The sequence below is a fragment of the Neolamprologus brichardi genome, chromosome 20, assembly GCF_056152115.1.
Source record: "Neolamprologus brichardi isolate AB-2024 chromosome 20, ASM5615211v1, whole genome shotgun sequence".
Classification (NCBI taxonomy): domain Eukaryota; kingdom Metazoa; phylum Chordata; class Actinopteri; order Cichliformes; family Cichlidae; genus Neolamprologus; species Neolamprologus brichardi.
This window is the reverse complement of record NC_142123.1, coordinates 10,036,521-10,056,069: the sequence shown is the minus strand read 5'-3', so window position 1 is coordinate 10,056,069 and position 19,549 is coordinate 10,036,521. Positions and strand designations below refer to the sequence as shown.

At 40.4% G+C, this 19,549-nt stretch overlaps 1 protein-coding gene across 5 annotated transcripts; it reads right to left on the bottom strand.

The window, feature by feature from the left end:
- Positions 1-3,281: 3,281 nt before the first annotated feature.
- Positions 3,282-18,871, bottom strand: nadka (NAD kinase a). 5 transcript variants are annotated; one of them, XM_087833847.1, is made up of 12 exons: positions 18,837-18,871; positions 17,218-17,394; positions 14,231-14,314; positions 6,138-6,267; positions 5,911-6,019; positions 5,719-5,804; positions 5,534-5,636; positions 5,247-5,389; positions 4,675-4,774; positions 4,159-4,316; positions 3,891-3,973; positions 3,282-3,499 (listed from the first exon to the last, which is right to left on the bottom strand). In XM_087833847.1, exons 1-12 carry the CDS (start codon positions 18,869-18,871, stop codon positions 3,352-3,354), a joined length of 1,356 nt encoding a protein of 451 aa, XP_087689973.1. In that variant the 3' UTR covers positions 3,282-3,351. The 5 variants fall into 5 exon arrangements, with proteins under 5 accessions (XP_087689973.1, XP_087689977.1, XP_087689975.1 ...); XM_087833851.1 differs by lacking the exon at positions 18,837-18,871 and adding an exon at positions 18,677-18,827; XM_087833849.1 differs by lacking the exon at positions 18,837-18,871 and adding an exon at positions 18,689-18,827.
- Positions 18,872-19,549: the final 678 nt, after the last annotated feature.

The following is a 19,549-nucleotide window of genomic DNA, read 5'->3' as shown; positions in this document are numbered from 1 at the left end:
GTCTGTTCGTTAGCAGTGTATCGCCCAGTTTTCAATATATCATTTTCAAATTTTGTGTGATGGTACATACCAATAACAGCTCGAGCTGATTTAATTTAGGGTCAAGTTCAAGGTCAGACCAAAAGTGAAAACCACTAATAACTTTATATTACCCACAATTCTTAGTGGATTGTTTTCAAACTTCACAACAATATACCAGGCCTTGTATTTGACCTTGACCATAATTGTCACTGCCCAAGAAACCATGTATCATATGAAAGGGCATGGAGAGAAGTACAACAACATTTGACTTCACAATAACAGGCTGACGTCAACGTAACGTTTTAAAGTGGTCTTTTCAGTCACCTTTTACACGAGGATTTTCAGAGGAATGTTTTTGTGTATGTTAAGCCACTTAAAACTGAATCATCATGAATCATTCAAGCATAAAAAACACCTTATCAAAGGATGAACTGGTGTTGTGTCTGCACATAACAGGCAACTGGGAAAAGAAGCTATTTTAAATGGTTTCTTTAGGCTCTTTGTTGCTGGAAACGTCACAAAACACGAGACAAGCATTAAAAATATTTCTGAAATAAAAAAGGTGATTTACAGAGAGCTATCGGGTGAAAACCTATAACCTGGCGTGATGTGAAGTGTGTACTTAAACATTTTGAGGAAACTGGACAGGACGAAGGACAAAAAAGTGGCAGGATTAAAAAAATAATAATAATAATAATAATAATAATAATAATACTGATCTACAGCAGGTGAACATTATCTGAAAGTTACGTCCTTGAGAAAGAGGGGGGAAGTCAGCTGATCCATCTACTTCTCACTGAAGCCTGCACTTCACTCCATGGTGTTGGGGATCTCGAGTACCATCAGATTTTGGTCCACTGTACACCACCTGAATCGCATCCTCATCTTCAAGAAGCCTGGAGAACTATTCCCGAAGAGGAGGATGCGACTCAGGACTGTACTTAAAGTAACTCTGTGCAAATGCCCGTGATTTTATCATATAACTGGTTTCATTTGTCGAAGCACATGATCAGACCGTTGTTGGTTAAACCTGTTTATTAAATGTTTTGGGAAAAATATCAGACTCCATATTAGAAACATTAACAAGTGTACTCATACAAAATTCCCATTTACAAAAATGAAAAGCACTTTGAGAGTTGACAATGCTTCACAGAAGAGTCGTCAAAGCCTGGTTATCTTACTGAACTTCGCGTGTGTGTTTTTAAACTGAGATTAAACAGTTCAGACCGACATTTGAAATAATTCTGCCACCGTCCACGTCAGAAATGAGATTTTTCACTTTGTCCTGGAATGCAATTCAAGAGATGTTTAACTCAGTTTGTACTTCTGTCCAATGACACCGTGCTAGAAATTCAGTTGGATGAGCAGAACTACTAAAAGCAGATTGGTCTTCATCAGTGAAACAGAATTTACAACCAAAGAATGTAAAAAAAGAAAAAGAAAGTACTAAATAGATTTATTATCCATTAGTAATACATTAGAAACCGTTAATAAACACATGGACTTTACAAAATACATCTTATTCAAACATTACATTTATATACATACTCAAAGGTTTAAGGAATAATTAGCTGTTAGTGCTCGGGTGGTTTTTGTTTAGCGTTACAGATGAAAGCTAGTCATCTTTTCACCCTGACACAGTTTGTTGAGCCAATTCACAACACATATATATTAACTTCAGGGCACTAAGCCCGAACAGACATGTAAGGCAGGCCACCTCAAAGTAATCACGAAAGGCAGCACAGGGGTAAACTGATAAGAACAGATCCAAAGTCTCACGCACAGCCCATTAAACCACCCACAGCCCACAGACATTGGTCTATAAAATATACTATGGCTTAAAGCACATTTTAAAAAGCAGACTTTAAAAATACAAAGTATGAAATACGAAGACTTCCACATCTGTGATCTCTTAGCCTGGAATGGATACCGCCTTCTAGTGTTCACCCCGTGGTTGATAGTAGAGATATTACACAATGTAATAAATGACACAAACGAGTGACAATCAAGTGCTGTGAACAGCGCAGACAAACAGTCACAATGTGGTAACAATGAGAATGCACAAAAACACAAATCTGTGCAAATGTGTGATTTTAAATTTTTTTTTTTTTAAGTGTGGTGTAAACCTTGAAAAATATTATTTCTTTACATGAATGATACCAGTGTTTAAGGCACAGTCTGTAATGTTGTGTTGCTGTTGCTAGGTAGATGTACTTTAAATCTGCTCCTTCATGAGATGCAACTAAAAAACTCTAAAAACAACATTTGCCTTTCATTAATAGCATTACATCCATATTTTTTTTTTTTTTACCAGAGTTGGATCTTTCCTGGAAGGTGCAACTCTGCCATCACCCCCACTGAGAGAGCTAGCTTTTACCCTGCCATCTGATTAAAAAGTGCTACGACACATCTGATAACCACCATCTGATAACCACAACTGACCTTTTTAAGTTTCAGCACAAGATCACTTCAAGTGTTGCGTTTCCTTTTCATTTTTAGTCAAAACACTTTGTTAACAAGCTGAAGTTTTAACTTCAAGAAAGGAGAGGTTTTCACAGCATTCAGATCCTGGAGTAATAGTGGAACCAAACTCCATTCAAAAATCCATCGTTTTACACACCGAACGTCCAGTGGGAACATTTGGGAAATTGTATTAATGCTTCAAAGTTCACAAAGAAAATAAATATTTATTTGGTTTAATTTTCTTTAACTAATGCTTTTAAAAATGCTCATTTATTTTTTATTTATTAAAGTCATATTTTGAATTTTAAGGGCATGTTGCAGCGTCCACATTTCAGCCAATTGCAGTAGTTACAGGAATTTAGCTTTTTACTGTCGTGAATAAAATGTTTACCAAAAAACAAGAATGATGAAGCAGTATTTTAGAAAGTAGGACTTAGTATTAGTTTTGTTTGTTTTTTTAATTAAAGGGACCTTGTATGCTTGTCCTTATTTTCTATCATATATGCACAGTGGTACACTGGTAGAGCGTCAAACTGCTCTAAATGCTCGGTCATTTTTTTCCTTCTAGTTTTGGGTATTTATGATGTCAGTGGGAACAGACAATCCCTAACCTTCTGTTTACAAAGTGCAGCCAATCAAAAGAAAGCTGTCTTCGTGAGGGGGTGGGGGAACTAAAACTGTTGCTGTGAATGTGGATGAAATGAGGGGCTGTAGCAACCTCGTTTTACTGAAAACTATTATAACAGATTTTTTATTTTTTTGAAGGGAGTTTGGTGAGACCTTCTATCTGTAAAAGAAAAAAGAAAAAAATGGCACAGAGAACGGTCAAGCTAAAACCAAGACTTTAAGGAGACCCCGAAGAAGGCCTCAGAATTCCTCATCCTCTGAGCTGAGGTAGTTCTGCTTCTTCCTCACGTTCCAGTGTAAGCACTGGGCCAGGCTCTCGAACCAGTCATTAACCGGGTCCCGGAAGCAGATCGATGGAACAGGGAAGCAGGAAGTGGTGATGGTAATACTGGAGCAAGAATTGAAATGGGAAAAAAATAATAAATAAACGAAAGGAGTTGTACTTTTTAAGGGCTGAACAAGGAAAGAAAGTTCATTGTTTGCAGTCTTAACAAAAGAGGTGTTGTCTTCAAACTTCCTTATAAAAAGAAAACAGCAGGCATTTGCTGAGGAATCCTGGCAGCTCTCTTCCAATAACCAGAAAGCTGATTATGTTTTTGCTGAGTTACATAAAGGAAGAAGCTGGATTGGACTCAGGAGACACTCAGGGATTCAAGCCCATTAAGGCAGGTTGATAAGGTTACACAACAAAGCCTTTAAGTGTTGAGGCAGCTGCAGGGGCGTTAAACTTATCAAGTGTGTGTCTATGTCTATATCATGGCCTCGGCATGCAGACTAACCTGTCCCCGTGGCAGATCTCTTGTCTCTTTCGTCCATCAAACGACACCCATGCTGTGTTTCTGGCATCACATGAGAGCATTATCTGAGAGACAACGCAGAAAAAATGCAGAAGTCACAGAAAGAACATGCTTCATCTTTTGTGTGCGTGGCGTTACCGCTCAGATTCAAACGAGATCTACTTGTAAGACTTGCCTGTTTCTTGTTAAAACAAATAAATAATAGCAAATGCACGTGATGAATGAGCTTTTTTGGCAAGTTCGCCAGTACCTTGAGCTCCACCCCGGCCGGCACCACGATTGGCCTGAAGGAGAGAGAGTGCGGGCAGATGGGGGTGATCATGATGGCCGGGACGTTGGGATGGATCATGGAAGCTCCTGCTGCCACTGCGTACGCTGTGCTGCCTGTAGGTGTGGAGACTATCACACCTGAGTGGACAGAGATGCAAAAGCACATTTTCACTGAAGCTCAGGTACTTAACAGGATATCCAAGAGTCCCTGCAAAGGTTTGGCTACTTTTTTATTTTAGGAAGAAAAATGTCTAGAAGCTTCTGCACAAAGTTCTTCTTCTTCTACACAAGAATTACTAAGAGGTGACGGTCAGTCAGAGATGCAGGCTGAACTTTGCCCTTCTTTACACTCTTTTGATGGCTCAGTGCATTAATAAGCACATAGTGAAGCAAAACTGTTGTTAGCCTTATCAGCAAGCAGCACTGATCTGATTTCACTGTCAGCGCGCCCTGATTCTGGACGGCATCGAAGTCTCCGCGCTCTCATGCCACTCACCATCTCCCTGCACTGTAGTAATGAGGTGTCCATCCAGGAACAGGTCTACGTTAGAGAGATAGGAGGAGGGTCCTCGGTCCACCACCACCTCATTCAGTACCTGCAGATTTGTGGGAGGGAGAAAAAGAACAATTCACACATCAAACGATTTTCAATTTGCCACAACCCCCATGTCTGTTGATATGATGTCACCCACTCGCACCACATTGTTGGATTTGTGCCAGTACAAATATTTGTCAGAAGCCATTAACCTGATACGCGCGGTCAGAGCTACATTTCGCTAATGACTCAGTTTGCTCCTGCTGCTCTTTAAACAGCAGGTTAACAGCCTGCAGGCGCCTTCTTTGAAGACGGTCGAGTCAGGACGAGCAAACTGCATTAGAGAGCCGTTTTGACCTATTTTTAGCGCGGGCTGAGACTGCGAGGGGAGCTGGACCCTGCAGTTATGTGACAAAAACTTTTATTGGAGAACCAGAAGCTCTAACCTACAGGGGGACAATCGTCGGTGAATCTGCATTCTGCAGCAGGAACAGTTTGAATGTCTATGTCCCAATGCGAGGTGGACACATTACCTGATACTGCATGGCTTTGCGGCTACTTTCAATGTCCCCGTTGGTCAAAATGATCCCCTTTTCGTCCACCCTGGCCTTCTTTTCCCAGTTCTCTTTCAGCACCCGCACTTTCAAGCGACTTCTTAAGACAATGGCAGCGTTACCTGCAATCAGTACAAATGCTTTAAGCTTCCTTTACGGAAAATAACACACACAAAAAACCTTCAGTTACGCAAAAAGAATGGAAAGATTTGTACAAGTTGGTCATACGAACATGGAGGCTGAAAGACTAATGAATGTTTCCTAACCTTCAATAATTTGGTTGACCTGAGACTGGTAGTTTTCAAATTTGAATGGGGTCAGAAAGCCCAGGGAACCCAGGTGGAAGGACATGACTGGTGGAACGCTCTCCTACGATGGGAGGAGACGGTTATGTTTACAGCAGCAAAAGCAAAAACGCACAGAGTGGCGGCGCGGGCGACCGGCTGAATACCTGGAAGAGCGAAGATGCGTACAGCAAAGTTCCATCTCCACCGAGACAGATGATAAAGTCTACACGGTTGGAGATGTCGTCGAGATCTAAGAGATATGAAGACAACAACTCATTTAAATCTCTTATTTTTAAAAAAAGAAAAGTTACATACACACTTCATGTAACTGGACCAGAGATGACTGGTGTCCCTACCTTCTCTGAAAGTGCAGAATTTCTTTGTAACGGCCGCAAAGTTTTCATCACCTGAAATGGCTGGATCCTCCAGGACTTTCTTTTCCACGTAAACAATCATGCTTTTCACCTAAATGACACACGACAATCGAGAGCCTGTTATTTGTACTGGACATGCGGTATAACATTAACACTCAGCAGCTTCCCACCAACAAACGCTGCCCCCCCGCCCTTCGGTTTGTGGTTACCTCGGTGAGGAACCTGCAGAGCTCTTTGAAAGGCTGTAGCAGACTGGCATCTCGGATCTTCTTGATGACAAGGACACTTTTTGGTGGTTTGTTCCACGTCAGCCTCTGGCTGGCGGGATCCTGAATGTGCCTGAACAAAGAAACAGGTCAGAACAAAGACATAAACGTAAAGGGCCTGGGACGTGAGCTTCGAGATCTTAGTCAACACATCTTTTATCAGCTAACTGAAAATTCCTCTTGTTCATCGCCACTAAGGCCGCTCAGAACCTATCCAATTAGACACGTCGGCTTACTGTCTAGCTCTGCTGCCACACACTTGCGAATCTGTCTGCAGGGTTCTGACTCAACCCCATGATCATCTCGGTTATTAAAATCCTTACAAAACTGCAAAACATGCAAGAAAAAAAACAACCAAACATCTGATTAAAACATTAAAGTAGAAACTAACAGGACGGATGAAAATCTGAAACTCTCACAGGTTAAAAAGAGATAAGTCTGCTGACCTGAGTTAGTTACAGCTCTGCCATACATATTAGGAACTTAATGACTCTACAATCAGCTGATTCTAGTTTCTGTACAAGCAGTCCCTATGCAAGAAGCATAAGAGTTACAGGAGTGAGAAGACAGAAATTATTCAGGCTCCGTCACCAGTAGCATAACTGCACAGTCAAACATTCTCTCTTTTTTTTTTTTTTTTTTTTACACACTTTCATATAAGAGCTTTTTAAAATCCTTCCTTATTGATTTTAATCAAACCGCATCAACACATTTCAGTAAATCCTTTAATATACGTTTGGATCAAACCACTAAAGCCGCTTAAAATGCATGATACAATAGGAGTATTATGCACCGACTGAGCATTAGCTTTGAAACAAAATGAACATTAATTAGCTTAGCATCAGCATGACTTTTTGTGGGGTGTTGAGCCTCGTTACAGTCAGGTGGCTAAATTACCGAGAGAAATAGATTTTCACAGAACAACTTCTCCCTTATCTGTTATCAATGAAACTTCAACATTTCAATTTCAGCTGTGGAGCGAGCATAGACCTCAAGAATGAAATAAAATCATGCGGCTATCCTGGTGCAAAAACTTCCAAAACTACTCATGACAAGACTTCAGCGCATTCATGGATACAGTTGGACATGCAAACACATACAAAAATGAATAATTAGTAAGTAATCCATTAACCTACATGAGTATTTCTGTGAAATCAGCACTGAATGTGTGGGTGACCACAGGAATCAGACAAAGTACCAAATCATATCTGTGGTGCTGAAGCTGTTCCATCAGCCTGTAACGGTTCTTCCCTCCGTGAGTGTGTTGAGACCTTACATCTCTACATATAGTTTCCAGCTTTCTGTCAACAGCAAATGCACATGGCCTACTATTTTTTTTTTTTAATACTAAAAGTTTGGAAGTTGCAGCAACAACCACACTGACCCGCTTTTTCACTTCTTCTGAATCAATGTCACAGGAATCAACGCAATAGATTGACTCAACATCCTTAAAGCTTTAATCCTCACCCGAGGACATATTACATGCTTCTAAAACAGCTGCCACACTGTTAAAGCAACACACTCCTACTAACCCCATATGATAAAACAGTGACCAGTGTTTAAATTTAAAAAAAAAAAAAACCAAAAACCCCCACAGCAAACACACCTACGAAACTCCCACCATAACAGATGAAAAAGCAGTGACACATTCAGTTCCCCTTTCTTTAAAAAAACCCTAAAATGACGTAAAGACAAAATACCCCCAAATTCAAAATTAGAACAATCACAGATTACTTACAAAGGCTGTGAGGGCTGGTACATTCTTTAAAACAAGAAGACTAGTTACATGTAGTAAAACATTTCGAATGATTTGGCTCTGACTGACCCGAACACACACGTGTCCCAACATCTAAAACTGAGCAGTGCAGGCCTGCTTTCAAACACAATCACATGAGACAAAAGCAAAACATCATTAGCATTTGAAGCAGCGACAAGCTGTGATCCATTCATGGACAGTTTCTCCTCTGACCACCTCAAAGCACGCTCAGCCTGACCTTCCCCTTTCAATCAGTAAGCCCGGCACACGTAAACAACAACTTTTAAATGTTTATTTCTGTTACCGGGCCGCAAAAAAAGTGGAATTCTCTGTCTAAACTTAAGAAGCAGTTTAATATTACACACACTGCAGGTCACTGCAGTGCAACTCTCTGAACATCTGTCTGGCAGCGGTGGCATGCCAGTTAATATTTCACCTATTGAACATGTTCTCTCTGTTGAGAAAGACACAGAAGATGCTAGAAAGCCTTCTCACCATTTCCAGACCCTGTTCTCGCTGTGGCTCGCGGGAGCGTCCTGCAGTACACACTGGTTGAACTTCATAACTGTACACATGTAACGGAGATGCTGCTTCAGGATGACTCAGCTGGAGAACGGGGCTCTGTCGTCGTGGCCCGTTCTGACAAAACAGTTCATTCCGCTTCTAACTACTTCCTTGAAAGCTGCACATCATAGCAGCTGAATCAGTTTGCTTCCTGAAGTCCAGTCGCGAGTCAGCCACCGGCAGTCTGAGAGGCTGGAAGTGTCTCCATGCGCTGAAAACAACTAACAACAACAAGCAGCCACGCCACCCCTGCTGATGGATCCTCTGTGGCTATATTTGGCCCAGCGAGGACTTAACACTAAACCTTCCTGTTGCATTCTGCTGCTGAATCAGACCTCTCACTCTTCTTAAAGTTGACTTCATCGCAGACTCCGCCCACTCTGCTGTACTGAACCCGCCCATTTCTGGGAAGGACCTTCCTTGTCAGGCAGGTGTGATTATCTCAAACACTGAAACCACGCTGGTACAACTCAGAGCTCATAGACCTGGTACAATGCAATAAAAGGCCTCTTAGACCAATGGGCATGACAGATGACTAATGTGATCTATCAGCTTAAGAAAGGAAACAATCAAACACATCAACAGAGCTTTTGTTAGGAAATTATGCAATTCTGGGTTATGGCATTACACCAGGATCTATTTGAACTTCCTCATGCTCTACGGTAAGCAGAGAGACACTTAAACAATATGGGCTTTATTGAGAGGATAAACATTATAGCATAAAAATCACATTTCACACAATGATATAATGGGAACCTACAGTGTGACTGTAACAGGAAACACAAATAAGGCACAAACCAAATAAGAAGTTGCCTTCAGACATTAGCTGTCCTTAGTCTCCCCGCTGACATTTTCACATCAGTGTGCATTGATATAATTAGAAAAGCCTGAGCTGAGTCAAAGTGTATGAATAGTACCCGCTGTAAAATATTTTGGGGGCATTTCTGGGAGTCCTTTAGAAAGGTTTTAGTGGACGATGGAGGATGATCACTAACATTACAGTAAATTTCTATAAAGCAAACAAACAAAAAACCATTTTGAACTCTTCTTATTCTCTGCACGTTTGATTTGGCCCATTTTTGCACCAGATGCTCTTCCTGACAACCCTAAATGGATTTGTGTCTCCTCCCACAATCACAAATGTGTAAATCACTACACCGTTCACTGGTATGCTAGTAATGCACACTCTGTATGAGAAGCATGGACTTCTTATCTCTGCTTGTGTGAACTGATCACACTTGGTGCATCTCATTGGGCTTTACCTCAAAATAATATATTAAACATATTGTCACTACCATTCGGCCACTCTGGTGTTGAGAATAGATTCCTTAATGTACATCAACGTTAAAGAGAATATAGTTGTGATTGCTTGCAGCATTATAATATTGTGGTAATGGGTGTAAGGATACAAAATAGAAAATAGGCCTGGGATGGGAACAAAGAACTGAGGTGCAGGGCAGAAGGACAATCAAACCCCACCCCCAGGGCATGAAGCAAGAGTTACTGAGGCTGAGGAGCAGACAAAGGGCAAACAGACACTACCTTAAAAGGAGATGGGGGTCAGGGTGTCAGCACCCTTGGCCACTGTACTAGTGTATTTCCATTGTGGGGGTGTTTACTTTAGGGGGGAGGAGACCAGAGGTTATAACTGTAACTGTTGTGTGGAATTCTTTAGATCAGCCTTTAGCATAGGACTGCATAGAAATGCAGTGTGCTGATCTCCAGATGCATCTGTAAGAATAATGGGTAATAAAAGGATTGTGTAAAACATGGAAACATCTCAGCGTGATCTCTACCAGGACCAAAAGAATCGCAGAGACCGGCGTTGTCTCAACACTGGATAATTAAGTAGTTTTGATCACAAGGAATTAAACGTACTAGGCCAGGTTTAATTTGGTTCAATTAAATCTCTACTTAGTGGGAAAAAATTAACATAAGTTCTGATTATGTTTTAGCACATGTAGGCATGACATAAGCACTGTGTGCATTCAGCGGTACTTCGGATTTGACTACAGTTGCCTCAGCTCTCGTCTTTCAAGTGGAAGTCAACAAAGCAATGAGGCACAACACAGAACAAAGGGAGTAACATGGCTGGTCTTCAGAACAATGCACTGTGAAGTTTTCAGGCTGATTTAGGGTGTCGGGTATCAATGTGGCCACATGTGTCTGCAGTTCCCCGAAACAAGCCGACAGTGAGTGAAACAAGGCTGCATCCATCTGCTTTGAGCACTCTCACAGCCACACCCTTCCACAGAGAGTGATCTAAGACGCGAGTTTCCAGTTAGAAAGGTCTAAACTGGTGCTACTTTACCTTTAATCACATTTCCTTCTTCCTACTGCCCTAAAGCATAGCACCTACTGGTCACAGCAGCTGAGGGTCCACAGTAGGTGCAAACATTACACTTGTAAACACTGAATATGTGAAACCAGGTTATCCTGAAAATAACTACAGTGCAGCCTTTGGAATAAAGATAGTCTGGTTTTGCTACTTTTAACCTGTCGAGCAGCTTTAAGGGAGCTAATCTGCCTGAACAAACGCAGACACTTATGTGACTGATCGAGTCAAGAGATCAACAGTTTGAATGTCAAGACTCTTTCATAACTGCAGCACGATGAGTGATCTAGGGTACAATCAAATATTGTACAAGTGATGCCAGAGACTGTAAGACACAAGTAGTGCTGACGCCTTGAACAACATTATCAAAATATGTTGGATTGCATGCAATCTTCTATGCAGAGAAACTACTGGATTCCTGTACATGAAAGTTGAAAAGGTGATTCCTTTGCAAATTTGTGAGCATCCAAGATTTGAGGAAACTTTGGCTTTTAAAAAAATGTATCAACAGAAAAACTGACCAAGAGACTGACAGCAGAAAAGATGGACGTAACCACGGCGACATCACCCAATCTGAAGCCTTGACATGATCGGTCCTGCCGCCTTCATCTTTGGTTGCAAACAACAGGATGTGACAAAAAGGGGTAGGAATGACCACAAAGCTCCTACGCTTATTCGCTAATGGTTTGTGACTGATCACCTTTTGGCCAGTGAGTGTGTAGATAACACTATTTTGAAACATAATGACAAAGATTTCCAACGAACAGACTTCCTCTTCTTTTTTTTATTTTTTATTTTTTAAATTGAGTGGGACGTTATACAAGTGACCGAGCCCATGAACTCGTTAGGAAAGCGTTATGTTTTCCCATAGACGTCTATAGGACCACAAAGCTTTTTGCAGCCACAGCTATGACCATTTTTTGACCTTCAGGTAGAATGCAGGTTTAAGACACTTACACTCTGGCTGCCTTTTTTTTTTTTTTTAAATTACAGTTTGTGCTTGTGTCCATGAAACCAGCCATTACCACAGGAACATAAGAAAAAAAAGAAAAGCATGCTGTTGCAAGTTGTATTACTAAATAGTCAATTAAAATCATTTTTAACGTTTATGGAGGCTCAGAACGACACAACGGTCAAATGGTAACAGCTTAAACATAGTGAAAGAGTCACATAGCCAAGCAATTATAAAGTTCAGCAATGTAAAAGTGACCCATAACTCTTCTCTTATTCTGGGTATTGTGCTCAACACACAGGACAAAGAACAGTGAGGCTGTTTTCAGCCACATGAGAAGAACTGAACAGAAATCATTGTTGATATGCTCAATCTAAGGGATCAATAAACAGTTGTAAAAGTCATTATTCGAACCTTCACGTTCCCTTCTTTCTATTTAACAACGCAACACAGCGTTCTTCGATGCTACATGTTATGTTTAAAGGTAGATGCGCAGCAGGACACTCACTTATCATCCAGACACGGCAACCAAGAAATTTATGAGGCCAAACAATCAAACACTCTTAAGTAGTCAAGGCACATGACCTTAAACCTCAAATCAAGCATGGACTGATCTGAGGTTAAAATAAAATAAAATAAAATAATTTAAAAAAGAAAAAAAAAAAAAAAAAAAAAAAAAAAAAAAAGAATCTCTCAAACCTGCAGCTAGTCCGCACGTTTTGCTTTTCTAAATCTGCATTTCACAGCACACTAAACCCAACGTGCCTCTGACAGATTTGTCAGACGGATTCAAAAAAAAGGAAAGCAGATGCGCTGATGTGATCCAACGTGATGTGTGATTATCACGAAGCACCCAAACACTAATAACCAAGCCCTGTTTAGAATGAAATCACTGATGACAAATTAATAAACGCCAACACAACAACGAAGATTGATGTTAGTGTAATGATAAAGCTCATTTTGGATTCAAGGTTCCACTTTAAGCACTGAAACCGGCTGATAAAGACTAGACGTGAAGTACCAAACGATGTGCAACATGCTGCGTTTACACTTGGAAGTTACAAAAGAGGAAATTGGCACATTTACATGAAAGACTTGTTCTCATAAACTGATTATTTTAAAGAAGTGTATGATAATGATTTTTAAGCTGTGTTAACTAGTTTTACAGCAAAATTGCACTGGAGTTCAAAAACAATGGAGTATGTCAGTCATGACGCCTACACATGCTTAACAGTATGGTTTGCATTTTTTCTACACTTGTTTCCTCATACTGGCGTGTCCTGCACAATGTGGACGGCTGATCAAGTTACTCATTAGTTAGTATGCACATGGTGGTGTGGTGTCCGAACATTCAGCTAATCATTGTTAAAGGCGTTGGCTAAAAAAAAAAAAAAATATTCGGCACGTTGGAGTATGTGCTGCATGTGCACGCGTTCAACGACCTGAGCTCTGAGGAATTTACCTGCTTTTGAAGATCAGCATGAAAACAGCCTCAGAGCATCAAACTCAGCTCAGGCTTTATTCTAGATTTAAAGTAAAACCTGACTCTAAACATGGAAATCTAAAGTGACTGTGTATTAGCAGTCAGCTGTATTGGCCCTGCCTTGCTTGTGTTAAATCTCTCTTAAAGGATTAAAAACAGTTCTACTCTTTCATTTATTTATTATTTTTTTAACTGAACAGAAATGCATTTCTGCTTTTTGTTTTTTAAAAATAAACAGAAAAATTTGCTTTTTTTAAGTGTAGAGTAGATCTATATGGGTCATTTAAAAAAAGAAAAGAGATCTGAAATGAATGTGTACTTTATGACACTATGGTGTTGCTTTTATTACCAATACTGAGCCCACAGCACTTCCTTAGTGACAATCACTTATTTCAGATTATTTTTCTTTGTTCCTCTCCAAAAAAGGCCAGAAAAACAGACTCTGCTGCTAGCTTTAGCTAGGCCTTAAAATCATCCAGATCTGAAAGGACTTGCAAAAGTTCAGATGGCACAAGTCTCACCGTGATGCTAAAAAGCTCCTTTATAGCCTGTAACGCTAATTTGACTGCAGAATTTAGACCCATTGTGCTACGAAAACTACACAAAACTGGAAGACTGACATGCTAGATTGGCGTCAAAGTTAACTACAGGATTGCATAACTGAAGGTAAAAGAACTGGTTCAAAAGTTGACCACTCATGTCCTTATTGGCTATTGCAAATAAGGACATTAGCAACACTGGTCTTTTCTCTGCTCCAAAACCCTTTACAGGCCCAACCGGATTTCAAAGCAGTGACATGATGCTTTGTTGTACAGGTGGGTTTTAGTGATGCAAAGACACACTAAACTCACTACTGTTCACTATACAATGACTCACACTGAAACTAAAGCTTAGGAATGACTTCCAAAGGTGAACAACAATAAAAAACTCTCGCTGTTTGACTTACATTACTGCATGTGGGTTCTGGAGCATGCATGCCTTGGGGCCGAATGTTGTCACAGGGCTTGGTCCATGAAGTGATTGAGTCCTCCTAAAAGAGAGGATAAAAAACATTCACATGTAAACACGGCAAGCAGTTGGGCAAGAACGCAAATGAAGACTCCAAGGCATTTTAAAATGATCTCATCTTGTTCGAACTGCGCATAAGTTGGCCCCACAACCTCTTCTACTGTCATCTGCTCGTTTACAGGAAACTGGAAGCTGAGCTCAAGACCAGACAATGTCACTCACCCTTTGATGCCGATGCTAGTCTCTAGAAATTCCCAAGTTACCAACTCTTTAAGTTTTCACCAAATAAATTACACTTTTAATTTCAGTTTTCAAGACAAAAAAAGAAAAAAAAAGGGGAAGCGAAACAAAGGCTGTTGGAGACGTCTACAAAACAGAAGTGGAAGTTCAGAATTTACAGAATTCACAAATCAGCCGATATTTGCTTATTTTGTGTCTACTTAGCTTCGACACACCGCTAGAGTCTCTATTTGTGTCACTGCGTCGATCTGGTAACCTTTCACTTGATAGGTGAAAGTGTAAACTGTGGCGCTACAGCCCAGTGCTTGAAATGTTCTTTGTTCAGATTTAGACTTTTTTGGGGCGTCTGTTTGTCGTAGGTGCAGTGTTAACAGTGCATTGGTGAAATTAAGCCCGACAAGCTGTTTTATAAGCCTTACTTATCCACTTACTTACTCTGGAGCTCACAGAAATCTGCTTTCTGCGCAGTGGGAAAAAGGAAAATCTTAAGCACCTGTCTGTATTAGGCTTTGTTAACGCATTGTGACTGGAGTGTAGGGTCAAAAGGTCAGCGGTGGCGTTCACTGACGGTGCAAACGCAGCCTTCATGCTGAATCACTCAGTCAACAAATCCTCTTAGCCGTCTCACTCTGCGAATGCACCATCTGCCGTTTACGCGCTCTTAAAGCTGCACTGAACGATATTTTCATACAAACATGTAAAGAAACTAACGCGCAACGCCAGAGACGCTGCTCACGCTGACAAAAACACTGACAGTTATCACCAAGTCTGCAACTCTACGGAGTCTGCTGCTCTTGTTTCACTCACTGCTTTGGTATTTGTCAGAACGCCAAAAAACTGGAGTCCAATGGGATGATGTGGAGAAAAGGCAAGTGTTTTAAAGTGATAGCAGTTCGATCAACGATAAGTGGTTGTGAGCTTGTTTTAGGGTCATTTTTCCCCTTCAGTGGAGAAAAAACAAAAAGTAATGCAACTTTAAGACTTTTACATTCACCAAATGGGCAAAGGAAAAAAGAGAAGAGAACTAAAAAGATGAAGCTCTGACACTAAAGTACAGAAACAGAGTAAAGCTGTGTGCACACTGGATTTGTGGTGGTAGCAACCAGACAGCATAAAAAGTAAATGGCATTTAGTGACTTCAAGCAACTATGGGCAAAAAGACTGCTCAGGTCAGTCTCAGGTGAGAGACTGAAGAGACTACCAATGAGACTTAAGTATATCGTTGATTGACATGTGACCAAACATAAGGCCAGGGGGACAGAATTGGCCTGGAAGGCTTTGGAAAATGCTTTACAGCTTTTCCTACTGACAAAGACCTCCACATGACCACTCATACCACACCAAACTAGTTAAGTGTTAGATAAACAATTAAATAATAGAAAGGTTCTCTATTATAGAAATCTTTTTTTTTTTTTATATAGTGGGTCCAAAAAGATTCTGTGAATTAACCAGAACTGAGACTTGCTGCTAAAACTGTACTTGACCTCTGACTAAATGTTTAGTTAAAGGGCAGTTTCACTGGTCCGGCCCACTTGAGATCTAAATGAGCTGTATCTGACCCACGATGTAAAATGAGTTTGACATCCTTGCATTAGACGGTCACCTAGGTTACCAGAGCCTACAACGTCCCCAAGCAACCAGCTGTGTACGTAAGCTTTACTTCTGCGTAACTTCTCGAGCAATCTGAGAATGTATCAATATTTCAGTCCAGCACTGGATCACAGTGCAGGTGGAGTCACAACATTTTTTTAAAACCACTCCAACAGAAGATATTGTATTGCGTTGTATTAGTAAAATAATACACAGATATCAAACTGTGATCAGCTTATCGTAAGCTCTGGTCTTATTGTAAGCTTTTAACTAAACTCACATTAGTTACTTTTCAGCCAAGGAGGTCCACTTCACTTTTTGCTTTTTACAACCCACAAATATCACTACAATGAAAAGGGTCCTTTCCAAATTAGGATAAATTCCTCCTAAATCTTAATGCTTCTGAAAAAAAAACAACCTTGCAACACGAACAGTTAGCAAACCAAAGAGGTTTTAAACATCCTATTTCCGTGAAGTCAGGTACCCACACAAATCCATTTCACAAAAGTCTTAGCTGCTGCAACTGTGATTGCGTCTCAACATTTTCCAATCTGCTTACAAGGTGGTAGCGCAGTAATGCAATCAGGTTAACCAATCAGGTCAACTGATTGTATTACTGGATTATAGTCATGGCAACATGGACCATTTAAAAAAAAAAAACAAACATCTGGATGTTTCAGGCTGAACACTTGGCATCGTTACATGTAGCGGGCCTCTTCATGGCTGTTTGTATCTGTGTATGTGTGTGACAGAGTTACTGCAAATTTAGTGAGCAGCAATGAATTAATATCTTGACCTTTATAGCAACGCTCTGTATGAAAGTGAGCTGACCAACTGAACAACAACTTAAAGCATATTGGTGGTTTGTTTGCTTAAAGGTTAGTCTGCACCAGGGTCACGTGTCTGATAAGCAGGAGGTTTTGACCAGTGAATCAGCAATTTTTCACTCACACGACCATAACCCTAAGGAAAGACACAAATGAGGGGTTGAAGTTATAAGTAATACTGTTCTTCTGACTTTGCACTTTAAACATGGCTCATTACCACCTTAAAAAAAAGATAAAATCAAGTTTCATGTGTGGACAACTGCTTTACCTGTATTCAAAGGAGGTGCTGGCTGAGGAAGTGCTCAAGCTGCGGACTTTTCTGTTTCTTCGAGTCAGGTTGCGGGCAGGCACCTCCCCTCCATCACAGGTGGAGCAGGAGTATGGGGCTGATTCCACTCGCACGTCCTTTCCGCCCTCCATCTCACACAGCCAGGCTGGAGGTAAACTGACATGACACAGCAATCTTTCGTGAGTATCAGGTGTCACACTTTGCGTGACACCTGATATATGATCTGTATAATATACAGGATATAAACTGCGACAAAGGAATGAAAACTAAGTGACAATAAATGCTGGGAGATGACGCACAACTGTGTGAGGCTGGTCGAAGATGATTTTCAAAGCCTTTTGTTCACGTTATTTTGAATGTGGGAAAATACAACAGTATGTGTGTTTCTCACAATCGGCTCAGAATCAAAAGAAATGTGCCAATTTATGTATTCATCCCCACTGACACCCAAAGAAAATGATCACACAAAAGAGCTGCTGAAATAACATTTAATCGCAGCCTTAACAGATACAGGGACTATAGCATAAGAACTTAAAAATAGACTATAGCTAGTAATATTTACCTAGTGAAAGAGCTGGCAAAGTTGCACATATAAAATATATTTGTTCTTCAATTTCTAAATGCCAAATTTTTTAATTTGCGCCCTCTCCCCTCAATCACACTCTTCCCATGAGGTGTATCAACAGCAATGAGTTTGTCCTGATCTGCTCACTCTGTTCATTAACACCCTAGCAACCATTAATCAGCTCAGCTGGCAGAAACAACCACGGCTCAGTGTATTGGCTGCATGCGCCAAACTTCATGTAATAAAACCAGCTTTTGTACTGATGGTCCAAAAGAGGCAAAAATTTACAGAACATCATTCCACCTATTATATACATAAAGAAAACACGAGCGAGTCTACAGCTCGGGTCACATAAAATCCACTGACGCGCTCAAATATTTCTATTCATTTTATTTTATTTCTATCGATCTTACATATTACATCTCCCATTAACCGGCGTTCACCAAATTACATAAGGGTTACTATGCACTCTTTTCTAAGTCGATATTAAATTGAAATAAAAGTTTCTGTCCAAACAGTAAAAACTTCAAGTTATGCCAAAATTAAGCCTCAACTAATTTATATTGGCTAAAGTTTTTTCCTTACCGTCAGCCAGCTAGAGAAAAAGATGCAACCTAGCTTACACAGGTTAATGTTTATCTTGCGCTTAACAGCCTCGCCTTTGCTCTCTTTGTGATTTATCACTTTTCTAATAGTCGAACTGTCCCGTGTGGTCTACAAAAGGACCTCCACCGACTTGCCTGACTATGTAAACGGATGAATGGTGGCGACCACAGATATATCCCCGGTTAGGCAACTGAGCTAGTTCCCAAGCTAAGCTAGCAGTTAGCCGTCCTGATCACAGAGCGTCACATCATCCAGCTGCACGGCTACCTTTTTACTCACACCGTCACGGGAGACGACGCAAATCTGGCGCGCGGCAAAATCCCGCAGGATCAGAACTTCGCCATTATTATTCGCTTTGATAATAATATAGTTACACCATCTCACTTCTCAGGAATCAACAATCGCCTCGCAACTTCCTCATACTGACCAGCCAATCACGGGCTCCCTCTGCGCCGACGTCATATTGGACTACCTCTCCAGGCTGCAGCACCACAGATTATATATACAGCATTCAGATTATATCACAGGAGCAAACTATTAAGTAACTACATTGTAGGTAAAAAAAAAAAAAAATTATACGGCAAAGACATAAAGATATAGCTGCTGCATGAATTAAGGGATTATTTTGGATTAATGATTCCACTAAAGCCTCCAGGCTTAAATTTCTATCACCCGTCATAATGATTAAACCGCAAAATAACCTTTATTCCGCTTTATTCTGTTTCTTTCCATTAAACTGACTGTGCAGGAAAAAAAAAACATCCCTCATTTCTTTTATATTTTGCTTAGACTAGACTCTCCCTGTCATTTTTGAAAATGGCCTTTAGCAATGGTTCTGGTCTTTCAAGGTTTTTCTTTGGGCATTACTTTTTTACTCATTTTCCAGTCCGCGTACCTCAATATTTTGACAGATGCTGATTTTATGTTTTGTTTTTTAGACATTTAACATTCATATAGTCATTCAGCAATAAAAAAAAAAAAAAAAAAGCTACCTTACTTGGGGGATGTACCAGGTGATTCTCAATTAGCTATTATCTGAAAAGTTAACATGCAGCATGGTGTGCATGGTGTCTTTAAAAGAACAGAAGAAAGTTGACAAGTGGGAGAGAAATGATAATTCTTCAACAAATGAACAGTGTC